The following is a 25,661-nucleotide window of genomic DNA, read 5'->3' as shown; positions in this document are numbered from 1 at the left end:
CAGTCTGGATGTTGATAGATCTCAGTCTGGACAGTCTAAGCAGGAGGTTGGAGTGAAGACCAGTAAAGGGAGGAGGTCCAAGCCAAATTTGTACATCTGCAGTTAAACCAGCATTGGGGAAGAACAGAGATGCACTGCAGCAGCTGTGGCCTTAAAGCCCCTAAGAAAATCATAGATCAAAGAAAGTTTTGAGTTCATGATCTCTTTCCAAGCCCAGGGACACCTTCCACCATCCCAGGTTCCTCCAAGCCCCATCCAGCCTGGCCTTGCTTCACCACCCTCACAGTAAGGAATTTCTTCCTACTATCTAATCTAATCCTTCTCTCTTTCAGTTTCAAGCCATTTCCCCTTGTCCTCTCATTTGTCCTATCACAAATGCCCAAACTGCATTGCTTTGCATCTGAAATGAAGAGGGCACAGCCTTCATCCCCTTGTCTGCTTGCAGGGTTTTGTGGGAAGCTCCTGAGACTCACACTGACCTCCAGTTTCAGTGAGGGGAATAAAGCTCCAAACTCCAACTGGCAGATTGATCTAAATCCTGGTGGAGAAATGGCTGATCACTGTCCTAATAAAGCCACTGAATCCCAAATCACAGGCCAAAGGGATACTGAGGCCATCAAACCCCCGGCCCTGTACAGGAGAGCTGCATGGGGACTGCTCCTGGTTCTGTTCCTCAGCTCTGGAAGTCAGAGATGGAATATTTTACCTTATTTTGCAGTTTTGCCTGGGGTCATCTCACTACTGAGTGGGTGGTAAAGCACAAAAATGTTTTTGTGGTGTCCAGCACAATTTGAAGAAAGCTTTTTAATAATTTGATCCAGTTTGCTTTCCATGTGTAAGGTCCATTAGGTTACTTGAAAACTATGGTAAATTATGCCTCTGGCTCATATTTTTGCATCACTGTTGTGTCTAGAGTTTTCTTTCTCTCTCTAACCTTGTATCAGGAGACATTCAAAAGAACATTACCATCCCTCGCTGCATTTAACTTAACCAAGATATGACTCCTGGGGATAGTCTAATGTGGAAAAGAGCAGGAAGAAATCATCATCTGTCAGCATATTAATGTTCTAAATTAATGCACATCCTTCTTCATAAAAATGGGTTCTTCAATTCCAAGTCAAATAATATTGATTCTCAATGTGACACAAAGACAAGTGATCACTGTGATGCAACTTAAAAAGCAACCTGAAGAGTAGTTGAGGCAGGAGGGGAATGGAAACTTGACAAGTGTTTTTGCTGAAGTGTCAGTAGAATTATTCTTTTAGGGAAGACAAGAAGTTTAAACATGCACAGGTAATTCAAACAAGCCTTTTCTGAAATTCCAAGAGGAAAAAATGCTCTCTAATTTCCACTTTAGTAAATTGTGATATTACTAATATTAGTATGTAAGTAGCTCTGAACAAAATGTTTAATGTTTCATAGAATATAAATTAACACATCGCTGCATTTCTGTGGGAAAGTGTATATAGTATTCCAATAGGAACAAAAGCCTTCCAATTATCTTTGTCTTTCTTATAGCCAGGCTACCTCCCTTAAAGAAGGAAACATTCAGAAAAGAAATTCTCTTAATATTTCTCTTAGATTTATATATGATACGTGCTTGTAAATTCCATGTGCCCCATTTATCATTTTCATTGATGGATTCAGTTGTCCTGTCACAATTTCCTGACTGTCTACCACCTCCAGTGGCACAATACATCCCTACCTTTCTTTGAATATTTTAAGATTGTCCCTGTGGTTCCTTCTGTCCCCTCAGTGTGTCTGTCTAGCAGACATCCAGGCACAGTGCAGTCTCTAGGGTATGGATGGCTTTTTTTCCATTGGAGGAAAATCCTTGCCTGAACCCCCAGTGTGGGACAGAACCCAAATGGATGTGAGTTGAAAAAAAATATCTCTGCTGTGTCGGGGAAGTTAAGTCTGTTTTGGGTCAGACAACCAAGTGATTTGAGCTCTCCTGAGAAACATCCAGCACAAGGAGAGGAAGAGATGCAGGGGAGTGTGGAAATGGGAATGGGTGCAGAAAGCCACAGAGAGGTGCTGAATCATCTGATCCTTCCCACGTAAATCTGAGTCCTGTAGCACCAGACCCCTCCTGACTCAAACAACCTGACTCATCCTGTACCCTGCTTGTGACATTTTCTCTCATGACAATCCTTTCCTCTTCCTCCACATAAACCAAGACATGATGGACACATTCAGTATCACAAGATTTTCTGTATCAGGGTTCTTTTTCAGCTCTTTTTGCTGTTTTCTTGAACATCAAGTCTGAACAACATCCTTGGCTGTCACCCACTGCCTCTTCAAAGCATGAGCACACACAGACACAAACACACAAAAGGCTTTCTAAAAAGAAAATACATCATTCCCAGTAATTTCTGGAGTCAACACTAACAGAGCAATCCATTGTTGAAAATGCGCCAATAGGGACCACCCCACTGGGCAAGAGAGGAGCAGGGAGTGATTTTAGCACTCTCTGTCCTCACCCTGGACCTGCTGGCTGCCTCTCTGGCCCTGTTTTCAGCTGTCCTAAACATCTCCTCAAAAATGAAATCTCCCTCTAAAGCCTGATGGGAAGGGGATGGAAAAGATTGTACAAAACTGAGGTATAAATTCATCTCTGTTTAATAAGCCTGCTGTTAAAGTTATTACCCATTTCCCCTCTGCAGACAGTGAGAAAAATTAAACTATTCCATGTCACGTGTCTCACCTTGTGCTGTGGCTTAGGAGAAAGCCCTGCTGGAGGTTCCTCTTTCCATTATTGACTAAAGCAGGAGCCTGAAAAATCTGTGAAGACTCATTTGCTGGTTTTAATGACTAAAGTTAGTCAAAATATGTTCCACCTCTGAAGTGGCTTGTGTCTGCACTGCCTGTGTAGGATGCCAGCTGCTCCAGGCAAAGAAGTGCCCTTGTTGGTATTTTATACTGTAGTCATGAAATCCACTTCTTATGTGTGTTGATTGATATCCTGGGGACTTCAGATGTCATGCACAGCCATGGAAAAGCTCTCTGTGAAGAGCCAAAGTAATTGCAAAATTACTTACAATGAGGCACGGAAAGGCTACTGCAGATCCAGCTTTTGTTATGGTGCATCCTCCAGCCTTGAGGAAGGGAAAATGCACAGAATGTACCAATGTGGTTGGTGGCATGTTGAATTTTATACTGAAGGTACTTGGGAAAACAAGGATTTACATTCCAGCTACTGTAGGGAACATTTCAAACAGGCCTTTCAGAGAAAAAAAGTCAAATCCATGAGCTATAATTATAGCTCAGGAATTTGTAAGGGGAATGAGACTGTATTTTTTTAGGTAATTGTATTAATATCTTCAGTGTAGTATAACCTAATATTTCTGCTTTCCAGCTGTGCACCCTCTTATTTGCATCCTCTTCTTTACATTCCTCTGGGACAGAAGCCAAGTTCTGCCAAGTCGTCCAAGGATTAAAACAGGGAGTTTGAATCTGCAACTCAGAACTTTGTGTGGCCCAAGGGCAGCTCAGGAAAGCTCCATGAAAGGAGCAGGGAACTCAGGCTCAGACAGGCTGGAGAGAGCTCCCTTACACAGAACCTCTAAAGGCTTTTGCCCCTGCCTTCAGTATCCTCAAACTGCAGGGGAGAAACCACTGAAACAACAGAATCTGCAAAAGGAAATTAGAAATGACAAAAAAGCCAAGCTTCACCTGCTGAAGATAAAAAATATTGGACCTTCTCAGAATTCTGGCAAACCCAGCACCTCTCCAAGCCCTTCCAGTGAAGCAGGATGACATCCTGAGGGTGTGTGCACAGTAAGAAGGGCAGCATTTCCCTGGAAACTCTGAGCAAAATGCCCTGCAGCTCTGCTGAGAGACGCCAGTTCCAGTCCTGGGTGCCAAGTGGACATGTCAGTGCAGGATTGCACTGAATTGATCTGTGTGGCACACCAGTCAGTTCTCACAGTTCTGTTACTTCCAGATCCACAACCAGAGGATATGATGATGAAACCTCCTTGTCTCACCACATAGGTAAAAATATCCAAAACCAACTTGTTTTGCTTGAATGCAAGTCTCCATTCTGAGATAAACCAATGTTAAGAAGAATCCATCAAAATGGCTCATAGCTCAATGTACACCCCTCACCCCTCTCTCAGTGGAACCAGTGGAGCATTTATCCATTTTCTATACCTTGGATAACTTCCACTGTCCTCTGCCTCTTTTGATTAATGTGCCAAATTTTCTCATTTCCCAATTACTCACCAGGTACTCATATGAAGTAGTTAATGGTGCCCTTACAGGGGCTTTGACAAACATGGAGTGTTTGAATTCAGTCCTCCTTAAGTGTGCACTTTGCTGTTCGTAGTGGAATCCACTGGCAAAAGGAAACATTCCACAGTGTAAATGTGGTACAAGAGACATCACCAGCATGAGGACATGGCCAGTGCCTCCTGTGACTCCTGCACACTGCCAAAAACACTTGTCTGGGTTAATGTTGCCAATATTACACTACATTAATGGAAATATTACATTACATTCATTACATTGCTATTGTATAAAAGCTGCACAATCCCAAGGCCAGCATGCAGCACACCCTCTTCCTTCCAGTGCATAAAAGCAAGTACCAATGAGGTTTGCTTTATAAAGAAAAATACCAAATGCTTTAATATCACTTCCATAAGGAAAAATCTGTTTTTATTTTCTGTCTCAGTTGTAAAAATAAAATATTTCCATTCATATAGAGCCAGAGCAAGTCTTTGGTTGGATACATTCTTCTATCTTTATTGAGACAGATGTGATATAGAACACAAATAAAGCTTTGAGAAATAAACTGAAATATATTTTCCACTCTCTTTGTCCTCTCCATCTGCAACACAGTCGTGGTCATAGCAACATTGGTCCATTGGTTATCTAGTTTTCTTCTGCTTCTATTCTTACAGGCTTTCAGCATCCGAGCTCAGCAGGATCAGAAAGGATTGAAAGCAAGTGGAAGCAGGCTCAGGTGGGTCTGGCACATCCACACTTTGAGCTGACCTGATGAGTTTGCACAGCCCATTGCTTTCCTCTCATAGAGATCACAGTGGGTGCTGCTGCCCTTCTGGCTTTTTAATAAATGACTCAAACCTCTCTGGTTTCCTTTTCTGTAAGACTGGGTTCAAGCTGAACAGACTCAATCTTTCACTTCAGTTTCTTTACAGAGGTTAACGTGCAAGAAGAAACATGAAGCCAATTTGGTAGCTACTTCAGAAGGATTTACTCACCTCAGATATGCTGCAGTGTGGAGTGGAATGATGGAATTTACTGGGGGAAGAAGAAGGAGAAATGGAAAGAAACTAAGTATTAAGAAATTATGTGGGAAAAACAAAACAAAACAAAACAAAACAAAACAAAAGGCATAAATAAAACAAAACAAAAAAAATTGTAAGTGAAGCAGAGATACAGAAAATGTTTAGTCCTGCACAAATTTTCAAATACTTGTCTTCTGCTGTGCTCTGAAAGAGTTAACCCTGGTGTCAGCCAGGAACCCAACTAATGATTCCTCTGCTCTTACATCAGCAGCAGATCAAGATCAAATTTAACATTGTTAAAATGCAGGGAATAGCCATAAAATGAATCCTTAATGAAAGGAGCAATGGGTCAAAAGGGCACATTTGCTATTCAATAATCCAGTAAAACTTTTCGATCTGCTGAATGAAATACCTCTGTGCAATGCTGGAAATAAATGAGTTGGGTCCTTCTGATGCAGTTTACGTGTGGGATAATTTCAGCAGGTCTGAAAGTCATCACAAGAGACTTGCTTCTGCCTTTTAGTATGGTTGTTGTGGTACCTTCCGTGTCTTTCACATTTTAAATGATTGCTCAGTGATTCCCAGGCTCCACATTTTGAATGTGCCTCAAAGGCACCAACCCTTGGTCCCTCACGCACTGCTGCTATTTTGGAGGCAGTCTGAGCTTATTGGAACAATCATTTTTTTTCCTTGAGAGGTTAAGCTAAAGGGTCAAGCAGAGAAAAGAGATACACATACAAATAGCAGATTCAAGGAGCTCCTTGCCAAAGGATGTCAGGGATGTAAAAGGTTTACATGGCTTCAAGGAGGGGACTGGGCATGTACTCAGAAGTGAGAGCTAATGAGAGGCTCTGGGCAGAGAAATCACACAACCAAGCTGACAAAAATCCCATAAATTAGCCCTCGGACCTTGCACCTCTTCAATTGCAAACAGCTGAATGTTTTCTGAATTTTAGAAAATTGTATCTACAGACTTGGGACCTTTTTTCTTTTACAGAAATTCAGGAAGGAATCAAGCATTCATACAGAGCTAAATGATCTATTTTGGTAAAGCTGTGGTGCTTGCAGGAGACACTTATTTTTTGGCTCAGAAAGTGTGTTTGCAGGATGCTTGTCATTCATGAAGAAATAAGATTTTATAGAAGTTTATGCCCCATAGGCAATAAATACGGAATAATATGCTGTACAGAAATATTCCCAAAACAAGGCTCTCTAAGAATATAGGATCAAATTCCAGCATACTTGGGAAGTGAGAAAATATTTTCATGTCAATAAGAATTGCAATTAAAATCTTTAGTCAGATCTCAGGAGAAAAACAATTGTAGTGGTTAAAAAAAGGCTGAAGCTTTATAATTCCACAGAAATGGCTACAGAAACCATTTGGCTTTCTACTGATCAAACTCTGTCTCCAAGTACTTGCTGCCACAGACAACAGAAAATAAAAATCAGCAGAGATTTGAACAACAAAATCATGCCAGAATCTTTTGTTTTGCTGTATTTTGCTTGTGGCTCATAACTAGGATGCAGCATCATTATAATTTTGTAAAAGCTTTTTGGACTGAGTTTTGGGGGTGTTTCTGGTCTGCTTCCCCACCCTCTGCCATAAACAAATAACCTGGATCTGGTTTTGTATCCCGCATTTCAGACTCGCAGCTCCCTTAATTCCCACTTTTGTGACTCTGTGTGTGCATCAGCCCCGGGAGCTGATGCAAGTGGCTGGAACCTCTTTCCGTACACTATAATCTAACGCACTTAGCGAGCCAATGAATATGTGGCAAAGGAGGGGCTTTCTGGCTGAGGGGCTCTGGCAGGGGAACAGCTGTTGAGCAGCAAAACCTTACCCAGAGCCAGGCAAACACACTCATTCACATCCTCGGTGGCTCTGTGCTGCCAGGGGTGGCAAGGCAGCTACCCCCCTCCTGCTGTCTCTGCCAAAAGTGAGCAAACTTGCACAGAGAAACAGAAAGGACAGCAAACCTCAGCTGTGAGGCATTTCAGCAGATCCAGCGATGGCCTGGGTCAGTAATTTCTCCTGGTTAAACCACCTTGTTCTACATGAAGAACGCCTCAGGGGGTACTTAAACAGCACTGAGGATTATTTAACCTTCCTGTGCGGGCCCAGACGGAGCCACCTGTTCCTGCCCATGGCTTTGGTGTACTCGGTGATCTTCATCGTCGGGGTGGTGGGCAACTTCTTGGTTTGCCTCGTCATCCTCAAGCACCGCAACATGAAGACCCCGACCAACTACTACCTGTTCAGCCTGGCGGTCTCGGACCTGCTGGTGCTGCTCTTGGGAATGCCCTTGGAAGTGTACGAGATGTGGAGCAACTACCCCTTCCTGCTGGGGCCCGTGGGCTGCTACCTGAAGACGGCCCTGCTGGAGACCGTGTGCCTGGCCTCCATCCTGAGCGTGACGGCGCTGAGCGTGGAGCGCTACGTGGCCGTGCTGCACCCGCTGCGCGCCAAGCTGGCCGCCACGCGCCGCCGCGCCCGCGCCACCATCCTGGGCCTGTGGCTGCTCTCGGTGCTCTGCGCCCTGCCCAACACGGGCACCCACGGCATCGCCCTGCAGCGCTTCCCCAACGGCACCCTGGTGCCCGGCTCCGCCACCTGCACCGTGGTGGTGCCCCTGTGGATCTACAACTGCATCGTGCAGGTCACCTCTCTGCTCTTCTACGTGCTGCCCATGGGGGTGATAAGTGTGCTGTACTATCTGATGGGGCTAAGAGTAAGTCCTGCTCCGAGCTGTGCTCAGTGTCGGCTTGGCTCATTCTTGTGTGTTTGTGGCTATGTGTGGCTTCTGAGTGAGATTTTTGCACCTTTTTTTGTTGCCCGCGTTCTCCCCCCCAAGTTAGTAGATCCAACTTCTTCTCTGGTGCAAGCCTGTTCTGAAATTATGATAGCTATTAGCTATTAAGATAGATAATTTACCCCAATCTTCTTATGAAAACTTACCATCACTGGTGCTCACATCTGAGTGTTAATGAAACATCCAAGTCTGTAGATTGATTCCAGCCTCTCAGAGATTTACACCTTTGCAGTAGGGACTAGAGAGAAATGGACCAAAAGGAAAATGTGAAAAGAATAAAAAGAAGATGGCTGGTGATTGAATCTTGTGTACTGTTTATTTTCCCCTTCCTTGTGACTGTAGAATTTCCATTGCATTACTTTCTTCTTTTCTTTCCCTGGAGCTGGTGGCAATATTCACTTGTTAAAATTCACAAAGCTCATAAACTGAAATCTTACCTTATTGCTGCAGCTAGAAAATTCAGCAATCATTTCTTCATATAACTACAGCCTTGTTTCACCAGGCTACCTTAGAGCTTATATTCATTCTCTCTTGAAAAATTTGGACTACTTTTGACAAGTATCCATCATGTAAATGTGTGGACAAAACAATCAGGATCACAGTGTTATAAAACTACCTAGCACAAGACTGAGATGCACTGCTAGTCACAGTGACTTGATGACCACTTTCTTCTCATAAGTTACAGACATTTATACAATACAAATCCCAGTTTATCACACTGAATGTAACTTAAAGTTTACAAAGATCTGATCCCATAGCAAGAAAAGGAAGCAAATGAACTTATTAAATAACATGCAGTAAACTCAACCAAATCTCTGCTGGTGTATACATAATTTTGTTGTGCTGGCTGATATTTACTGACCTGAAATTATACAGAAGCAATTTTTACTTACCCAGTGAAAAAACACAGATTATCTGCCAGAAATCCACAGCAACGAGCAGATCCTCGAGGCAGTGAATGGGTTAAACTATCCAAATCTCTGGAGGCTCTTGAACGGTCCTTTACATTGCATCAATTAATATTTTGCAAAATTAGACCTGAAGGGAATAAAAAGTGATGAAAATAGAGTTGTTACAAAGAGAAAAAGAGAGATCCCTGAATTTATAGAAGGAAGACTTGAAGGTTGCAATAACTTCTATTTGCAGCAGCAGATATTCCTATAACCCATCCCAGAAGAGAAGCTCAGTACCAGATGAGGGCTCATCCCCCAGGACTTCTGCAAATTCACACATTTGTTCAAGCTGTCTTTCCTAAAGACAGTCATGTTCACTGTTTGCGCCTCTGCTTTTCTGTATATCCAGCTCAGACTTCCAAATTTTAACAGGATCCATCCCGGCTAGATCTGCATTATCTCCAAGCTGCACTGGGCAAGATGATTTCATTTCTTCAGCAGAAGTGATAGAAGAATGATGAATAAAGATAATTTTCCAAGAGGAGATACTTTTTATCTACTCACAGATAAGGAAATTCATGAGGCTTCAGCAGCACCCTGCAGTCTCTGAGTGCCATGCATCACTCACAGAATGTAGTGAAAAAGCTCAGGGTTGATCCAAATGTTGTACAACAGCTCAAATTCAGCAAACAGAGACGTGACCTTTTCATATTCAGGCTTTGTAGAAAGGGCATTTCTTCACCATTTTCTCCCTCAAGCTCTGCCAGTGCTGGACAGTCTCAGGATGCAATGGAGATGGGGACAGGGCACCTGCCAAGCAGCTGTGAGAAGGCAGCAAACATGGGTCATAGGGTACCTGAGCTAATTTATCATTTAATCCCTTCAAAAATGTAAAAATGCATTTGCCTTTTTCACTGGGAAATGGTTGATTACCTCGTTATCTATGTGGGTACAATTTTAAGGCTTGGTGGTTTGATAATGCAATGTTATGGTCAATTGATCAGTCAAACATCAGAATAAAAAAGAGGACACTGCTCATTACACTGTAGACTCATTAGGCCTGATTGGGGAAGCTTCCTGCTGCCTCTGTCATTGGGTTCCTATCACAGACACCTTTAGGATAAATCCCTAAATCATCCAGGCTCTTCAAACCCAGTTCAGCTGTTGAGATACTGGTTGCAGGCCACAGCCAGAGAGCTGAGGAGGGAGAGCAGAGGGATGAGATGAGAACATTGGGCAAGTTCATCCCTGGGGCACTGAGTGAGATGGGATGGGAGTGTTTGGGCAGAAGTCTGCACTGCAGCAGGATTCAGGGCAAGGTCCCTGCACATTTCTTTCAAACTGACTCCTAAAAGGACACAAGTGTAGGTGCTGATCACTGCTTGGCTAAAAGTCATACTGTGTTTAACAAGGGCTTCTGACAGAGTAGGCTGGATGATTCTTCTCCCAAGATTCCAACTTTTCTCTTAGTGTCTCATCCTCTCAAAATATACTAGTAGTAGTAGTAGCAGCAGCAGCAGCAGTAGCAGCAGTAGTAGTAGCAGTAGTAGTCATAATAATAATAATAAGGATATAGTGAAAACTTTAGCTGTCTTCAAAGCAAGACAACTTATTCTTGCCAATGCACACCTCGTCCAGCTTTTATCCTCAAAATCTATTTCTCCCCCTAAACGCCCAGCTGTTAAACACCCAGAATCGTCTGTGGATTTTGGCTAATTTCTGCAGAGCCCAGCACAGCTCTTCCACAGCTGTCCCCTTTCCATGGATGTGTTCAGCAGTCCTTGTCCCAGTGGCTGGCTCTCCTTTGCCATGGGGTGAGCTGAGGGCACACCAAGGCTGCAGCTCAGCAGCAACTGCTTCAGCCAAACCTCTGAAAAAATCTTTAGCAGAAGCCTTATGGGGTTTAAATATAATTTTTTCCATCAGCTGGAGAGAAACTTTGATCACCACTAGTGTCAGACAGGCCAAGGAGTGTACAGAAAACAGTTCTTCTTTTGCAGATTACAGAAAACAGTCATTTTGCAGATCGGCCTCACTATATTTGTCTGGGGATAGGTGAGACCTTAATTTCACTCCGCCTTTTGATTTCTGGGGTGAAATGCTGTAGCTAATAAAGATCGGGGGGAGAGAAATCCAATTTTCAGCTTCTTGCTCCAGTCACTTTTCATTCTCTTCAGTGGAAGAGTAGTATTCATCTCAAACCTACACAGCCTCATATACCACAGTGATGTAAAATACCTTGTCTGGGGTTCTTCTCCTCTCAAACCATTAACTCAAGTTACAACCTTTGCCTTGGACTAATTTATTTATTGTTTTTTCCCTCCCTGTTTGCAATGTTTCATTGTTTCATTAAACTGCAGCTGCTGAGTTGTTCTTACCTGTTACACCTTCATCACTTGAGGTGAAGAGGAGCCTCACAGCATCATCAAAATGACAGGAGGAAGGGGAAAAATAAAGATACATGTGTCTCTGGTTTATTACAGCATCAGCACACTGTACTCTCTGAGGCTTTGGAATATGCCTGGAGTAGATTACTGTTGAGACTGAAACCACTGAAGGGAATCCATGGGTTTTAATAAATCTGATCATTCATCATTGGATGTGTTACAAATCAGCTGAGTCTTTTCCTTAAGCAACTGTGGCTATGACTGAAAGTTACAAGGGGAATAATGTAAAATATGAGAGGCTGAATTGCACTGCACTTGACTATAATTCCATGTATATGCTTTTTCCTTTTATAAATAGAATAAAGAGAACATTGACAGAAGGGCTCATTTCATCATCCTTACAGAAAAGTATTATTAATCATAAAGCAAAGCCACAGTATAAAGGCAAAAGCAAACAGCACAGCTAGCATGTCTTCACAAGGCTTTCACAAATCCAGAGATTTGTAAAAAAAAATATTTCTATCTTTTCCAACATTCCTGATATTGTCTCATGTATAATTAAGTTTTGGTTCCAGTTTCTCTACTTGAAAACAGACAAAGCTGTTGGCTAATCAGGAGTTCCCACTGCAGGAAGCTAGGACCAAATATGATTTGATATTGCCAGATATGATTTCTTTGTTATTCAAACCAGTTGCCCTGTTTATGTAAACCTGACCTTTTCATCACAGCACCAGTCTTCTCATCATAAACATACTGGGGATGGATTCCAGGGATGATCAGATTATTGTTCTTTATATATTATCTATGTTATATTTATTTATATATTTATATATGCATTTGTTATTTCTATTATATTTATTTAAATATTATTCCTATTATTTATATTTTTATATATATTGCCCTTTTTTTTTTTTTGAAGTCCAGGAAAAACTGCTGAAGAAAAACCTCTCCTTGTGTGCCTGAGCAGCGTGTGGCTAAATCTGTGTGTATCATGCACCCTGCCCATCTGCAAGGCAGAATTTCTGGGGTTTGTTCATTAGATGGGTTGAATATCAACTACTCCCAACACTCACGACATGAAACAAATTCCCTTGAATTCCACAGGATTTTTTCCAATGATTACAGCTGTGTTGTACTCAGGCCTCTCTGGGTATTTTTTGGATCATTGGTTTGTGCTTAATTGTGGGGAACACTTTTAGGAAAATAAACAAACTATATTTTGCTGGAAGAGAAAATAATGCCTAATGCCACTGTTGAAATGGAACATAAACTGTGAGCAAAATATTGACTCATTGAGAAAAGGTAAGTGGGGAATTGAAATACAAATTTGCTGTAATCTGCAGATTGTTTTGAACCCAAAGCTTCCATGTTTTTCTAGACAAAAACTGAAATTTAAATGCAGATTTTTTTTTTCAGTGGGTCCCGAGTGGCCCCAAATTTTGCTTTCTCAAACCACAACTATCAAAATATCAAACAGTCTATGTCTGGTGTGGATGTGTTCTCATGCCTAAGCTGTCCTTTGGTTTCCCTTCTTTGCCAGTTGAGAGGAGATGAATCTTTGGAAGTGGAGGAAATGGCTGTGAATGTTCAGAGGCCATCCAGGAGATCAGTCACCAAGATGCTGTGTAAGTAGTGAGTCCTTCTGTGCTTTATTTACCATGAGCAGGAGCGTGACCAGACCCTGCAGGGTATTGAGCAAGTCCATTGGATACAAGAGTCATGAGATGGGTAGCTGTCATATTAAACAAAAAGGTTTTTTCTGTTGTCTCTGGACTTGTAGGAGTGAAGCATCCGGGGTAACTACCAAAAGAGTAGGAAATAAATTGCTCAGAAAGCAAATTTTCCTTCCCAGCACAAGATGAGGGGAGGAAACCTTCATGGCAGATTCTTGTATGGCAATTCTCCAGCATCCTTCACTCTAAACCAGTTCTTGCGGCCCTCCAGGGAGGATCCCCTTTTTTCAGAGTGCAAATAGTCTATCTTGTACATTTTTAAGAATGTACATCTGTTTGGCATCACACCAAACTCTACTTTGGAGCCAGCCTGGTTTTCTGAGCCTGGAATGGGTTTGGCCTCCATATATACCCCAACATTGCCTGGCTGTTATCTGCTGTGTTTGAAAGCCACCCTGTGTGCATTGGATCATCCAATACAGAAATTAATGGAAAGATTGTTCTCTTAGTAGGTAATGGTAAGACAGAAAGGATGACAAAAGTTTTGAAACTGTGAATATAATTTATATATGAAGTCTCCCATCCAGCTTTATGATCTCTCTGCCCTGTGCAGGCTGGTGAACCATGTCCTCCCATTTCTGACCTGTTTTCCTTCTCCCCTTTCTCCACACCAGTTGTCCTTGTGATAGTTTTTGCCATCTGCTGGGCTCCATTCCACATAGACAGACTTTTCTTCAGCTTTGTGGTGGAATGGACTGAGCCCTTGGCCAATACCTTCAACTTAATCCACGTGGTGTCAGGTAAAGCTTTCTTCTTCCACTTGCACAGGGACTGGGGGAAAAAAAGGTATTTTTGAGTGGTTTTACTTGGAATGCATAGTCATTTATTTTGTAGGGGACGTGAGACTTGTGTGGAAAACCTTCTTGAGGTTTGGTGGGCAGTGATGAGAACTGTGCCTGATTAAAAACTGCAGGCAGGTTTCTGCAGCTTTCAAGTTCTGGACATGTTGCCAAATTCACCAAAAAAAAAAAAAAAAAAAAAAAAAAAAGGATATCATGCATCATTACTAGCTGCTTTCTCTTGGGAATGATCAGAAGTAAAGGCTGCTGTCATTCAGCTGCTTTTAAGAAGTATACAGGAGCAAATAGGAAATCTTACCAAATGCAAGAGCCTTACATACTGCTCAGCACTGGGTGATGAAACCAAATGTTTGTGGCCCTGCCAACCATAAAATGAAGGGCTTTTCAAAGAGGAATTTTATTTTCAGTCTGCTATGGGAAAACTGTGAATGTGGCCATTAGGCAGCTCAGACAAATCCAATCTTAAGCCATTGTCCTGGTGAGCTGTAGGAAATTAGCTTCCCCTGGTTGGAAGTTATCCTCTGACAGCTTTGATGGGGCACCAGCTGTGCAAATGCTGCTGTGGGGATGAGGGCAGTGCTGGAGGCAGATCAGGGCAGCTCAGGAGAGAGCTGGTTCCTGAACAGCTCCAATGCACAATCTCCCCCACTTTGCTTTCACCACAGTGAAAGCTGAGCTAATCTTGGTGAGACATACCTTGCCTGGGCCAGGAAGGCAGCAGAGCTCCACTGCTGCTGTCTCCACCCTTGCATCCAAGCTTAGTGGAGCTGTACAGGCAATAAAGAGATTTTCCTCTTCTGAGATCATTTCACACACAAATAAATGTTTCTGTCTTCCCCCCCCCACCCTTGTTCTCCCAGGTGTTTTCTTCTACCTGAGCTCTGCCACCAACCCCATCATTTACAACCTGCTGTCCCAGCGCTTCAGGATGGCTTTCCTCAGTGTGATTGCTCCTTGCTGCAAGCACTGTGCCCCCAAACATCCCCCCTGCAAGATTTCATCCCAGAAGAGCACGTTTGTGGTTGAGGATCACAATCTCATGGACTCTGCAGAAAACACGAGCCTCCCTGGCACTCACAGGACATCTGTCAGCAGCTCTCAGCTCTCCACTGGCCTGTGACTTCCTGTGCTGTGATCCAGGTGAGAGAGAAAAGGTTAAGAAAATTGAGAAACTAAAGCAGAAGAAAACTTCCTAAAAGAGTGATTTCAGCAAGAATTGCTCAGGAGGTGTCCCGCTGAATGAAGCAAGGAGGAGGCTGTATTTAGGATGTGTTAGGGAAGCACTGTGCTGCCCCCAGGCTAATGGGAGGGCTGGAAATGGGAGTTTGCTCACTGCAGGCTGTGCCAGCAAAGAGCTGCTGTGAAAGTGAGAGACACTCCCAGCACTGCCAGCACAGGAGAGAGAATCAGTTTAGCCAGTCTTACCAAATGGCTTCTTGTGCAGCTACCAAAACATCAGGTTTTACTTATTCTGAAACAGGACAATTTTCTGCATAAACCTTCTCTCCCCACTTCCAGCTTTAGGTAAGCCAGTCCCACTTCCCTCTGCCACAACATTTTGAGGTATGGCTGTTGCAAACCTCTGCTGCCAACATCAGCAAACAGGCAAGAATGAGAGCAGCTCAGAGCTGGGCTGATCAACACCAGCTACCAGCAACAGCTGTTTCTGGGCCAGAAAAACCAGGAAGACCACAACTGTAAAATAAATGTAAAGCAAACTTTTGCTTTCTGAGCTTCTTTCAGATATTCTTTCAGATATTTCTCTGCTGTCTCCACCAGTGAAGCCCTGTGCTTGTGCTTCAGCAGACTTCACTGTTCCCACACCAGTTGGATTGCAGAAATCAGAGATCCACGTGGATCAGCAATCACCAGGAAGGAGCCTGGACAGAACCCACCACAGAGGGAATTGGGACAAACTTTACATATAAGGGCAATAAAAAGGGGAGTTTTGCAGTGATATTGCATCTGCTAAATTCAGATTTTGCCACAAAGCACAATACAAGGTCTGAAAAACTTTCCTGCATCCCCGTGGTGCAAACAGATCCTGAAGGCAGTACACCCATATCTGAGTGACAAATTCCTGACTGCAGGGACAGGAACATTTAGAACTTTGCCAAGGGAGGGTTCATTATGTGATAGAGATTTTGTAAACCCCTATGTCACACGTTTCAAAGCCTGTTCATTGTGTTTCAGGGAAATGCCTCCCGTGTGCCTCCTGACACAGGGCTGGGTTTGTCCCCAGGCTGGGCTCAGGCTGGCACTGCCACAGAGAATCATCCCAGGAGTGTCACCAGGGACTGGCAGTCACTTCCACAGCCAGGGAACACAGACTTATCACAGCAAATAACAGCATCAGCTCCTGAAGGACGATACACTGTGTGCATAAAGACATTTTCCAGTCTGGTCACAGGGGATCCAGATGACATTTCCTACCAAGGAGGAAGGGATTGTACTCCTGATTACCACTTTGTCTCTTTCCTTGTTTGCCCCAAAGTTTCCTGTTTGATTCTCACTGTGGGACTCCAAGGTGGGAGACTCATGGCAGCTGGAGAAGAATCCCCTTTTCGTGAAGCATAAGGGGAATATTTTCAGACTCTTTTTACGACCTGCATTTTTGAGAAACAAGCCTTGGAGAGGGGAAGAGCCGCACACAAGCCCTGCAGAGAAAAGGCCATTCCTGCTCCCTCAAGACACAGCTGAAATGCTTTGCCACCCCCAAGTGGACACTTGCATTTTACCAGCGACATGTCTAAGCAGAAATTTTGCTTTATTTTTCCCTCTGCCAGAGATTACAGTGTGTTTTCCCTCTGGGCAGCCCATGGCAGTGGTGCCTGGCTGCCCAGGTCCCTGTTCTCCTGCCTGTGCATTGCTCCCAGCTCTGTGATCCCACCTGGGCAGTGCCTGTGCTGGATTTCCTCCCTCTCCTTGTTCCTCCCTTGGGCAGAACCCTCACAGAGCCCTGGGGGCTTTCCTCCCTGTCCCAGCTGTGTGAAATCTGCCCTAGACACCTGCCAAAGGGGTCAGGAGACACAGTCACATATCCAGCCATTCCTCTTCCAGCTTTTGTGGCTCTTTCAATGCCTTTTATGCACTTAGGGTGAGACAGCACCTTGTGCTGGTGCAGAGAGAGCCATCCATGAGTGAGAGACCCTCGAGGGATGCCCTCTCTCCTCTCCTGTCCGCATGGGACAATCCCAACCTTCAGCTGCAGAGCCCGGGGTTGAGAAATGCATCCCTTGACTTGCAGATGAGCACAGAAACCTGTAGAGAAATATTGTGGGGTGAAGATTTCCTGTGACCTTAAGCAAAGCGGCCGTGGTTTTGTCCCAAGGAAATTCAAAAGGGTCTTGTGGGGAAGGAGAACCAGAGGTGGGATGAAAGTGCATGGATGGAATAATTTTCAAAGTGAAGTAGTGAGAAGCAAATCATCATGAAATCACCTGGTTCAGAATGAACTTATTTTCTTGTCCTAAAATCAGTTTTTATCACATTTGATTTATCACATTTAGTTTGTTGTCAGCCAAAAGCAGTGATATGCAAAAAGCAAAAACAACTGAGCTTTTTTGGCCAGATATCAAAATCAAAGCTGAAAACATTTAGTCTTGCACCAAACCAAACCTTCTGTGAAAGTGTTATTGGGAGAGACATGTCAAAACTCCTCTGAGTTCTGCTGAAAATAAAATAAATGCAGTGAAAAAAATGCAGAATAACTGGAGACTTCAAGTTGAGTTCCCTGTGATTGCACAGCTTGGTACCCCTCACTCCTGAGGGAGCATCTCTAGAAAACATTTGATTCACTTTGTCCCTCAATGCCCACTGGAGGCTTTTCTCCCCAAAAGGTCAGTGCTGGAGTTATTTATCACTCTGCTCTGATATTTACCTCCTGCATTTTGAAAGCTGAATCCAAAGATGAAAAACCAGGAAGATGGATAGAGATGTCATGAAAGCTGATGCTGTTCCTTTATTTATACATTAAGGAGCTTTCATAGCCAACTGCTGAAAAATGTTGGCAACTGGCTGAGAAAAACTCCTGTTGCACAAAATGGAGAACAACTCTCCTTCCCCCAGAGTGGTCTGGTGTGATAAAACTGTATTTATTTGAAATCAAGCGTGACTTTGGAGACAGAAACTGTCTATTGATTTATTTCTCTGCTTCTGTTTCCCTCTGGGAAATGTGCAAATGTGTGAGCAGAAAGTGTGGAGAACAGGGCAGTGCTCCAGCACTGTGAACAAAACGTGGAGAGTCTGAAATGTGCTACAAGGAAGACTCAAAGGGGAGAAGAATTGTGGCTGTTGCCAGTGAGTGATGCTCAGATCTAACACCAGGTTCAGTTGGAAAAACCACCCTGAACAGCAAAAGATGATTCTGTTCAGTTTATATGAAAAGTTTTTGAACATCATTGTGTTTTGAAGTTTTAAACCACAGCTTATCAGTAAAACTCAATGTACATTCCAGCTGCAGAGATGATTATCTGTATCTGTAACATGAAAATAAATATACTAAACTCTGTCTACCTAAGCCTGGTCCATGCTCCAGAAATCCTTCTTGTTTCTCCCTCTGATTCCATGTGAGCAGCAGAAGATGGACATTCCCCAAATGTTCAGCCAGCACCAAGCGCAGGACACCAAGAGCTCATTCCAAGTCACAGTCCTTAAAAAAAACAAAACAAAACAAAACAAAATATATTTCAGTATATATATATATATTTCAATATGTATGTAACAAATATAAAACCAGCACAAATTCGCATGGGCCTTGTGGCATCCAAGAATTGGCACAACTGCTCCTACAGGGGAGGAGGTTACAAACTGGGCAGCACAAAACTCTCTTGTCACAGCCAGGAGAGGGTCCCAAAGCAGAAATTTCTCCTTCCCAGCCTGTGGAACAGCCAGGCCTGCTTTCCCTCTCTGTTTTCCCACATTTGTCTCATTTTCTCTGCTTTCATTATGACACTTGCTAATATTTTCCCCGCTGAGGTTTCTTCTTCTACAAACCAGCAAATTGCTGAGCTGAGGCATTTCCATATCAAATGGATATTAATGTAAGGAGAATTATGATAATGAAAGCAGAATGAACAAGAAATTAAACAAGTTGTTGCAAGGATTAAATTTTGAGTTTAGACTTTGGTCCAAGTCAATGCAATGATGGCAAATGTCCTTCAGAGTGAGCTGGGGGTTAAAAGAGTTCCCAAAGAAACTGCAGAAAATTGCCCAATCGGGGCCCTGCAGGTTTCCTCTCCTGGGAAAAACACACTTCTGAGGTTGTTAGGGCAGGTCACCATGCACCAAAAGACAAGGAACATCTTGTGCATGATTCCCTGACTCTGAAAAAGAAATTTGCCTCGTACAAAATGGACCATAATGTAAGAACCTCTCCAGGAGAGTCAAGGGTTGTTGATTTTCCTCAACATTTCTTTCCATTTACATTCTGGGTAATCAATAGCCTGCCTTGGTCATACCCAGACACATCTAAGCTCATTTGCTCCCAGTAGAAGAAGACTTTATTTTACAATATAGACTTTTTGAAACCCTGAAAAGCTGTAGCTGATGTTTTAAAGGCAAATTACCCTAACTCCACTTAATTTTTAAAGAAGGATTAATTTTAGGTGTATGGGAGCTGTTGGAATAATTTTCTTCCCACTAGGATGGCTAATTCATGAATAAAAGACTGATGTTCTAATTTTAAAATCCCAAATATTTTTTTCTTGCAATCCCAGCTTACACTATTTTATGAAATACAGCAGATCCTTCCCAGAGGAACAGGATTTGTTTGGTTTTTTGGCTAGATGTGGGTCTTCCAGAAAACCCTTTGACTCAGATGTGTACAACATGATCTCCATCAGAGGAAAACTGTATTCCTTTTTTTAGTCAAATGAGTGGGAAAAAAAAGCTGTGCTAAAACCAATTTATCTGACCTACTTCAGTCATCTACTTTAGGTGCTTTACAGGTAGTTTTTATGCATAACTTTTGCAGCTGAAAAACGCAGCCAGGCACAAGTCACCTTGGAGGGCTGTGAGCTCTTTGTTGCAGAGCAGGTGTGTTTATCAGACCCTTCCAATTTGTTTCATTTCTCCAGAACCCGAGAGACTCCCTCAGAAATGACTCAGTAGGAAAATCGTGCTCCAAATGAGCAAAGCAAATGGCTCACAGCTAAATCACCACTAAACAGAGGGAGGAGAGCACCCTCAGGGGCTCACCTGCCCCTTTCTTCATTGCTCTGGGGCTGCTGCCTCCAAAGGCAGAGAAATTCCAGCAAAGCTCTAGTAGCACTGTACAATTTGCAGCATTTGTTTGCAACCTTGCAGTTTTCTTTCCTTTACTTCTTTGGCGATGACAAGGGCAGGGAAGAGATCTGTCCTGCCAGAGCCAAACAGCTGCCTGGGCTCAATGGAAAGTCTCCAAAAAGAAGTTTTTTCGTGCTGCTGTTGACTGCAGTGCAGGTGGGTTGGGCAGCACAGAGCAACTGCAGCAAAAAAGTACAAGAGTCATAGTTTAAAAGAGTCAGAGTTTTGGGAAACAGAAAAACTCACCAAACTGTGAGGAAGGAAACAAAGCATTAATGCAGGAACCTGGAGGTATCTTTAACCACGTTTATTTAGCCATGTACAGCCTGGGGTTTGTTAGCTGGCTTGGTGTTAGGGAAATCCTGCAGGAAAAAGGGGGTTTTTGAGTGTGAACAAGCCTGGTTAGCACCACAAAACTCAGCTTCCCCTAAGCCCTGCAGCACAGTTTCCTCCCAGCTCAGGTTACCTGCTCCCACAGAAAAACAAACCACAGAAACAGAGCAGGCATAAATTTCCATTTCAGCAGCACTGGAACTGAGACACAGCAAGCTCTTAGCTTAAAATGATGCAAACCAGTTTGTGCTCCTGCATGTAACAAAGACGAACAGCAGTTGACACTGGCCCAGATAAATCTGCTTTGGTTATGGATCCCAGTCCCAAGACGAGGGGCTGAGTCATGTGGAGCTGCCTCTCTGTGCTTGTAACACTGAATGGTCCCAAAGCTGGGGCCCACATGGCAGCCTAGCAAATCCCAGCAAACCCACTGCACTCCTCCAAGAGGCAGCAAGGACTGCCAGACATGATTCAGCCTCAGCACAGCCCAGTTTTTGTGTGTCTCTTGCATTAACAGCAAGGAACACTCATATAAGTGCTCATCTCAGCCCAGTTCCTTCAGGTCTCATTTCATTCCCTGTCTTCCCTCCCAGGAGGAGCAGGTATATTGAAAATCATCTCTTTCCCCCCATCCATCCAGTCTTTTTGCTGCTAAGAAATTCCACTGAGGACTGAATCTTTTCCCTGCAACTTTCTTTGCCAGCTGTAGGGTTCTCACACCGTTATTTGTATTCCAGTCCCGATTTCAATTACCTGGCTAACCTTTTCAATTTTCACAGAGAGTGAGAATCAGAAAACAGCAGGTCCTTTATTACAGCTCACACTGGTGGGGAATTCTTTGTCCCCCTTGCCTCCCCCATGTTTGCAGGAAAGCTCTGTCAAATTCAAACAAACTCATTGATAATGACTTGTCTATTTGCTTATGCTTTGCTGGCTGTTAAATATTCTGGTCCTTTCTGCGGACCTCTCTTCCATTCTCCTTCTGGCTTGAACATATTATATTTCTAAAAGCCAAGGAGAAGCAATCTTAAGCCTTCACACTGATGCTTGACTCCAGTGGGAATTCTCAGCAGGGTCAAGCACTGGAGAAGTTCAAAGCCTTGTGCTTTGGGCAGGGCTGTTTCTGATCTTTGATAAGCAAGACCTTGATCTTGATAAGTGGTGGTGGCCAGTCCTTGTGTCCATATCTCAGAGCACTTGCAGTGGAGGCTCAGGGAATTGGGGGGTTCCCTCAAACAAGGGGTGAGTCAGGCACAGGACACCACTCTGCTGAGCCCAAAGCTCTGGCACTGAACTGTGCTGGCCACAGCTGTGACCCTTCCTGCCTTTCTCAATTCTCCAAGTCACTCCCCTCCTCTTCTCTCCTTTATTATTCTGAACTCTTGATCTAGCAGTCATTTCCATGCCTGTGCTCTGTCTACCCCATCACTCAGCCATAAAGATCCTAAAAATGGTTTTATTTCACTGGGGAAGGGAGAGGATTTAATGCAAAAGACCTGTTCCTTAGCAACACCTTCCCATCTTTCTTCTTTTGTTACTTCCACCTCATTATCTTTGCCCATGTTCAACTCCAAATTAACTTAATTACAGACAGATTTCATATCTCTCTGAACCAGAAGGGGCACTTGTAAAACATCCCTGCAGTCAATAGTAAATGAGGGCCTTGGCCTATGCTAAGCAGGCTTTGGGAAAGGCAGCTCAGCTGTGCTGCCCTGCTCCCTCCAGAGACCTCTCCCAGCTCCTGCTGTTCCTTTTCAGTGAGGCATTTCATCTCTCCATTCTGCAGCCTGTCCAGGTTCACTCCAAGCCCTGAGCCCCACAACAGGCATCAGCATAAATCCCCAGGGGAATGCTTCTCTTGCTCAGTGCCAAGGGCACTGTGACCTTTCCACCTCCCCTTTCCAGATTCTGAGAGGGGACAAGTGCCTCAGCTCAAAGTCTGTGATTGGAATCTGTCCTGAGTACAAATCTGAGCTAAATCTGAGCTTTTCTGAGTCTGAATACCAGATGTACTTAGTCCAGGATGACCTTTGATTACCTACACAGGTGGAATGTCAATGATCTCTCTTGGTCAATGCAGCCCTGGGTGCCCAAAAGTCACACATCAATGGCAGCTCTCCCCTCATAGATAAAGATGCAACAACTGAACTAGATCCAGGGCAGCCCCTCATACCTTATACTGTCCTTACCCTGTGATGCCAAGTTCCATGTGGAAATCAGCACCAGGACCTCTCTCTAGCAGCTGGTGGCTTCCTCACCTTCTCACAGATTAATAAGCATTGCTGCATTGCTGTGTCTCACCATTCACAGAAGTTCTCCACTGGCACAGGAAACATCTTCTTCCTTCTGTTGGAGCTATCAGCCAGCCAGGACACCTCTTCCTAAATCCACCAAGTGACTCCTCACTGGCAGAAAGTGCACCAAGGTGCTGCACTAAGGATGAGGAGAGATCTGTATGCACACAGTGAGGAAAGTGTTGTCAGAGAGAGCCACCAACAGAACTGTGTGGAGGACACATGAATCACAAGGAAACCCTCTACAAAGACATAGGGGGAACCAAACTCCCACCAGCAATAGAAAATGGAAGGCTCTGTGTCAATTTTAGAGGAATGAGAGAACTGTAATTCCACCATTAGAAGAGGATGTGTGGTTGGTTTCCGGAAAGGAAGGAAAGCCTGAGTGATGGTGCAGGTGGTTCCTCCTCATTCAGGTGAGCACCTCCTCCCAGCAGCTTGCCACCCTGGGAACTGAACCACAGGCTAAATTGGGATGAGTTTCCCCCTCATCCTGCAGAGGTAGAGCATTATCATGCACTATCCTGGGATTAAGTAACTCAAACACAGGCAGCAGAATTTCATTTGCACAGTGAAATTCACTCTGCCCCAAAAGTTTCAGCTTCTTCCCTTTCTCTTTTTCCCTTTTCTTTCTCACCACTTTGGCATGCAGGGAGAGAAGCCATAAGTAGGATATTTCCTTCCTATTTCATGAGAACATTTTCAGAATTTCCCACCTCAGATGAACCTGCTCACATTTACCAGCTCAGTGGGGGACTGTCCCCAACATCTGTGCTTATACTGGAAAGGTCTGAAGAAGGCAAGGAGCAAATATCTGCCCTGAAAACTGAACGAGTGGCCTCTAAAGAGCTTTTGCACACATCTTCCCCAGACTCACAGCCCAACCACACAAGTCAGTGCCACTGGAGGTCAGTCTTGTGCCAGGCAAACCTGTGGGACTGAGCACCGGGGTGCCCTGATTGCCTTGGGAACCGAGCCTGCATTTGTGGACACCCCAAGGGAAAACCTTTCCCAGCTCCCCCTGTGTTGATTTATGGTGTAGAGATCCTTCATTTCTTTTTTTCCTCAAAACTACTCAGTGGTCTGGATATGCTCAGCACAAGATTCACATGTGTACAGTCAGCCCAGGCTGCTGCTCAGGACAGTGCAAACAGTGCAGACACAGATGTGAGCCAGGCTTGGCCACCTCATCCAAACCGACTTAGAAAATACTCTCGTTTTGGGACAATTCTCAGTCTTTTGTTTCACAGGGCATGGCAGAATAATTAAATACAAGTTGCAAGCTCTGGATGAGAAATCAGGATATTGATTCATGACAAAAACAAGTACAAGCTCAGATATAGCTAATTCTGAGCCATATTCCTTGTCAGTGCCTATAAAAAAAAATTCCTACACAGAATCCCATTTGGAGAGTCACTTCCTCCTACTCCTTCTGCAAGACCCTCCAAGAAGGGCTCAACAAATATTTAATTGGAAACAAAAACTTTCAGCTAAACATTTGGGTAAAACAGATTGTGCTTCTGCTACAGCATCCCACAGGTGCCAGTGCAAACCCAGCTCTGGCTGTGCCAAGTGAAGTCAGCTCTTGGTAACTCTTATGCCTGCAGAAAAAATATTCATCAGTATGGTCTGAGTAGAAAATGGAGGCTGAAATGCTCAGCTGAGATATACCCAAGTTACTGTTCTTTATTTTACCTTCAGGGTGAGTTAATTTTTCTCTCTAGACCTAGAAGGATAGCAGAGCTGTTCTCTGCCCTGTCTCCAGCCAAGCCTCATCTGGAGTGCAGGGTCCATCACCCACAGTCATTCACTGAATCTCAAGTCTGAAATGAGAGCCAGCACTGCACAAACCCTCTGCTGGCCCCTGCCACAAACAGCCTTTAGCACAGACTTCTTTTGCTCTGCTGTAATCATTAAAGAGCCATTCCTTTCCTTCTATTTTTCCAGCAGAGCAATAGAAATATTGATCCCCACCACTGGCTTCTTTCCTGTGAATGATCAGGTATCCTTTGGTGTTAAACAAACTGCAATTATGCATTCTAAATAACCAGAGAATCCCAGGGTCCAGTTACCTCCTGCTCTCTTACCTTATTGCCATCAGCATTCCCGCCTGCCTGGCCTTGGGCAGCCACATCTTTCCAGGGAGTGAAAAGCAGCATCCATCCCTCTGTCCCACACTCACCTCCTGCCTCAAGGAACAACAAAACTCTCCCTGAACCCAGGCAGCTCTGAAGAGGGACTGCAGCAGACAGAAAAAAGGAGACAGGCTTGGGTGACTGCAATAACTCAGTGATAGTGGCTCCCCATAATTAGGAAAGAAAACTCACTCCAGCCATGGCACTGGAATCACTGCTGGGAACATGTGTCCCTAAGCAGCCAGGACCTTGGGAGCCCCTGGGTGACAGAGACAGACAGAAACAGCCAGGGACGGACAGGGACAGACAGGGACAGACAGAAACAGTCAGAGACAGTCAGGGACAGGCAGAGACAGGCAGAGACAGGCAGAGACAGGCAGAGATAGGCAGGGACAGTCAGGGACAGCCAGAGAGAGTCAGGGACAGTCAGAACCCAGGCAGGCAATGGTAAGGAGAAGGGAAATAAGATCATTAACTTTGGCAGAGCCCATCAGGTGTCCTTGCAGTGCTGCCACCTCTCTGGAAAGTGTGTCAGGATTGGGGTGCCCTGCTGTCAGGGTGATCCACAGTGGCAAATTCCACACCAACAGCTCAGGCCAGGGGAGATTCACATTCTTTCCTTGCATGTAGAGCTGAAACAGCCTTAGGAGGAACAGAGCACAAGCCTTTGCCATTCTGTCTGCAGTATTCACCACTAGAGCTCTTCCTTCCTCTCACAAGCCGCATGTTTTCATTCCTT

At 44.1% G+C, this 25,661-nt stretch overlaps 1 protein-coding gene and 2 long non-coding RNA genes across 3 annotated transcripts; 1 reads left to right on the top strand and 2 right to left on the bottom strand.

The window, feature by feature from the left end:
* Positions 1-2,900: 2,900 nt before the first annotated feature.
* Positions 2,901-9,096, bottom strand: LOC134424567 (uncharacterized). Its single transcript, XR_010029455.1, has 4 exons — positions 8,956-9,096; positions 8,209-8,300; positions 5,226-5,265; positions 2,901-3,006 (listed from the first exon to the last, which is right to left on the bottom strand). It is a non-coding gene; the product is annotated as an uncharacterized LOC134424567 (long non-coding RNA).
* On the top strand, positions 7,262-14,995 carry NMUR2 (neuromedin U receptor 2). Its single transcript, XM_063168371.1, has 4 exons — positions 7,262-7,981; positions 12,883-12,967; positions 13,690-13,815; positions 14,736-14,995. The coding sequence occupies exons 1-4, from the start codon at positions 7,262-7,264 to the stop codon at positions 14,993-14,995; spliced, it is 1,191 nt and encodes a 396-aa protein (XP_063024441.1).
* A 3,391-nt stretch (positions 14,996-18,386) lies between these two features.
* LOC134424565 (uncharacterized) lies at positions 18,387-25,194 on the bottom strand. Its single transcript, XR_010029454.1, has 4 exons — positions 24,875-25,194; positions 22,795-22,944; positions 20,407-20,522; positions 18,387-18,526 (listed from the first exon to the last, which is right to left on the bottom strand). It is a non-coding gene; the product is annotated as an uncharacterized LOC134424565 (long non-coding RNA).
* Between the last annotated feature and the right edge of the window lie 467 nt (positions 25,195-25,661).

Source organism: Melospiza melodia, chromosome 14 (genome assembly GCF_035770615.1).
Source record: "Melospiza melodia melodia isolate bMelMel2 chromosome 14, bMelMel2.pri, whole genome shotgun sequence".
In the NCBI taxonomy this organism is placed as follows: Eukaryota; Metazoa; Chordata; class Aves; order Passeriformes; family Passerellidae; genus Melospiza; species Melospiza melodia.
This window is presented reverse-complemented; position numbering and strand designations above follow the sequence as displayed.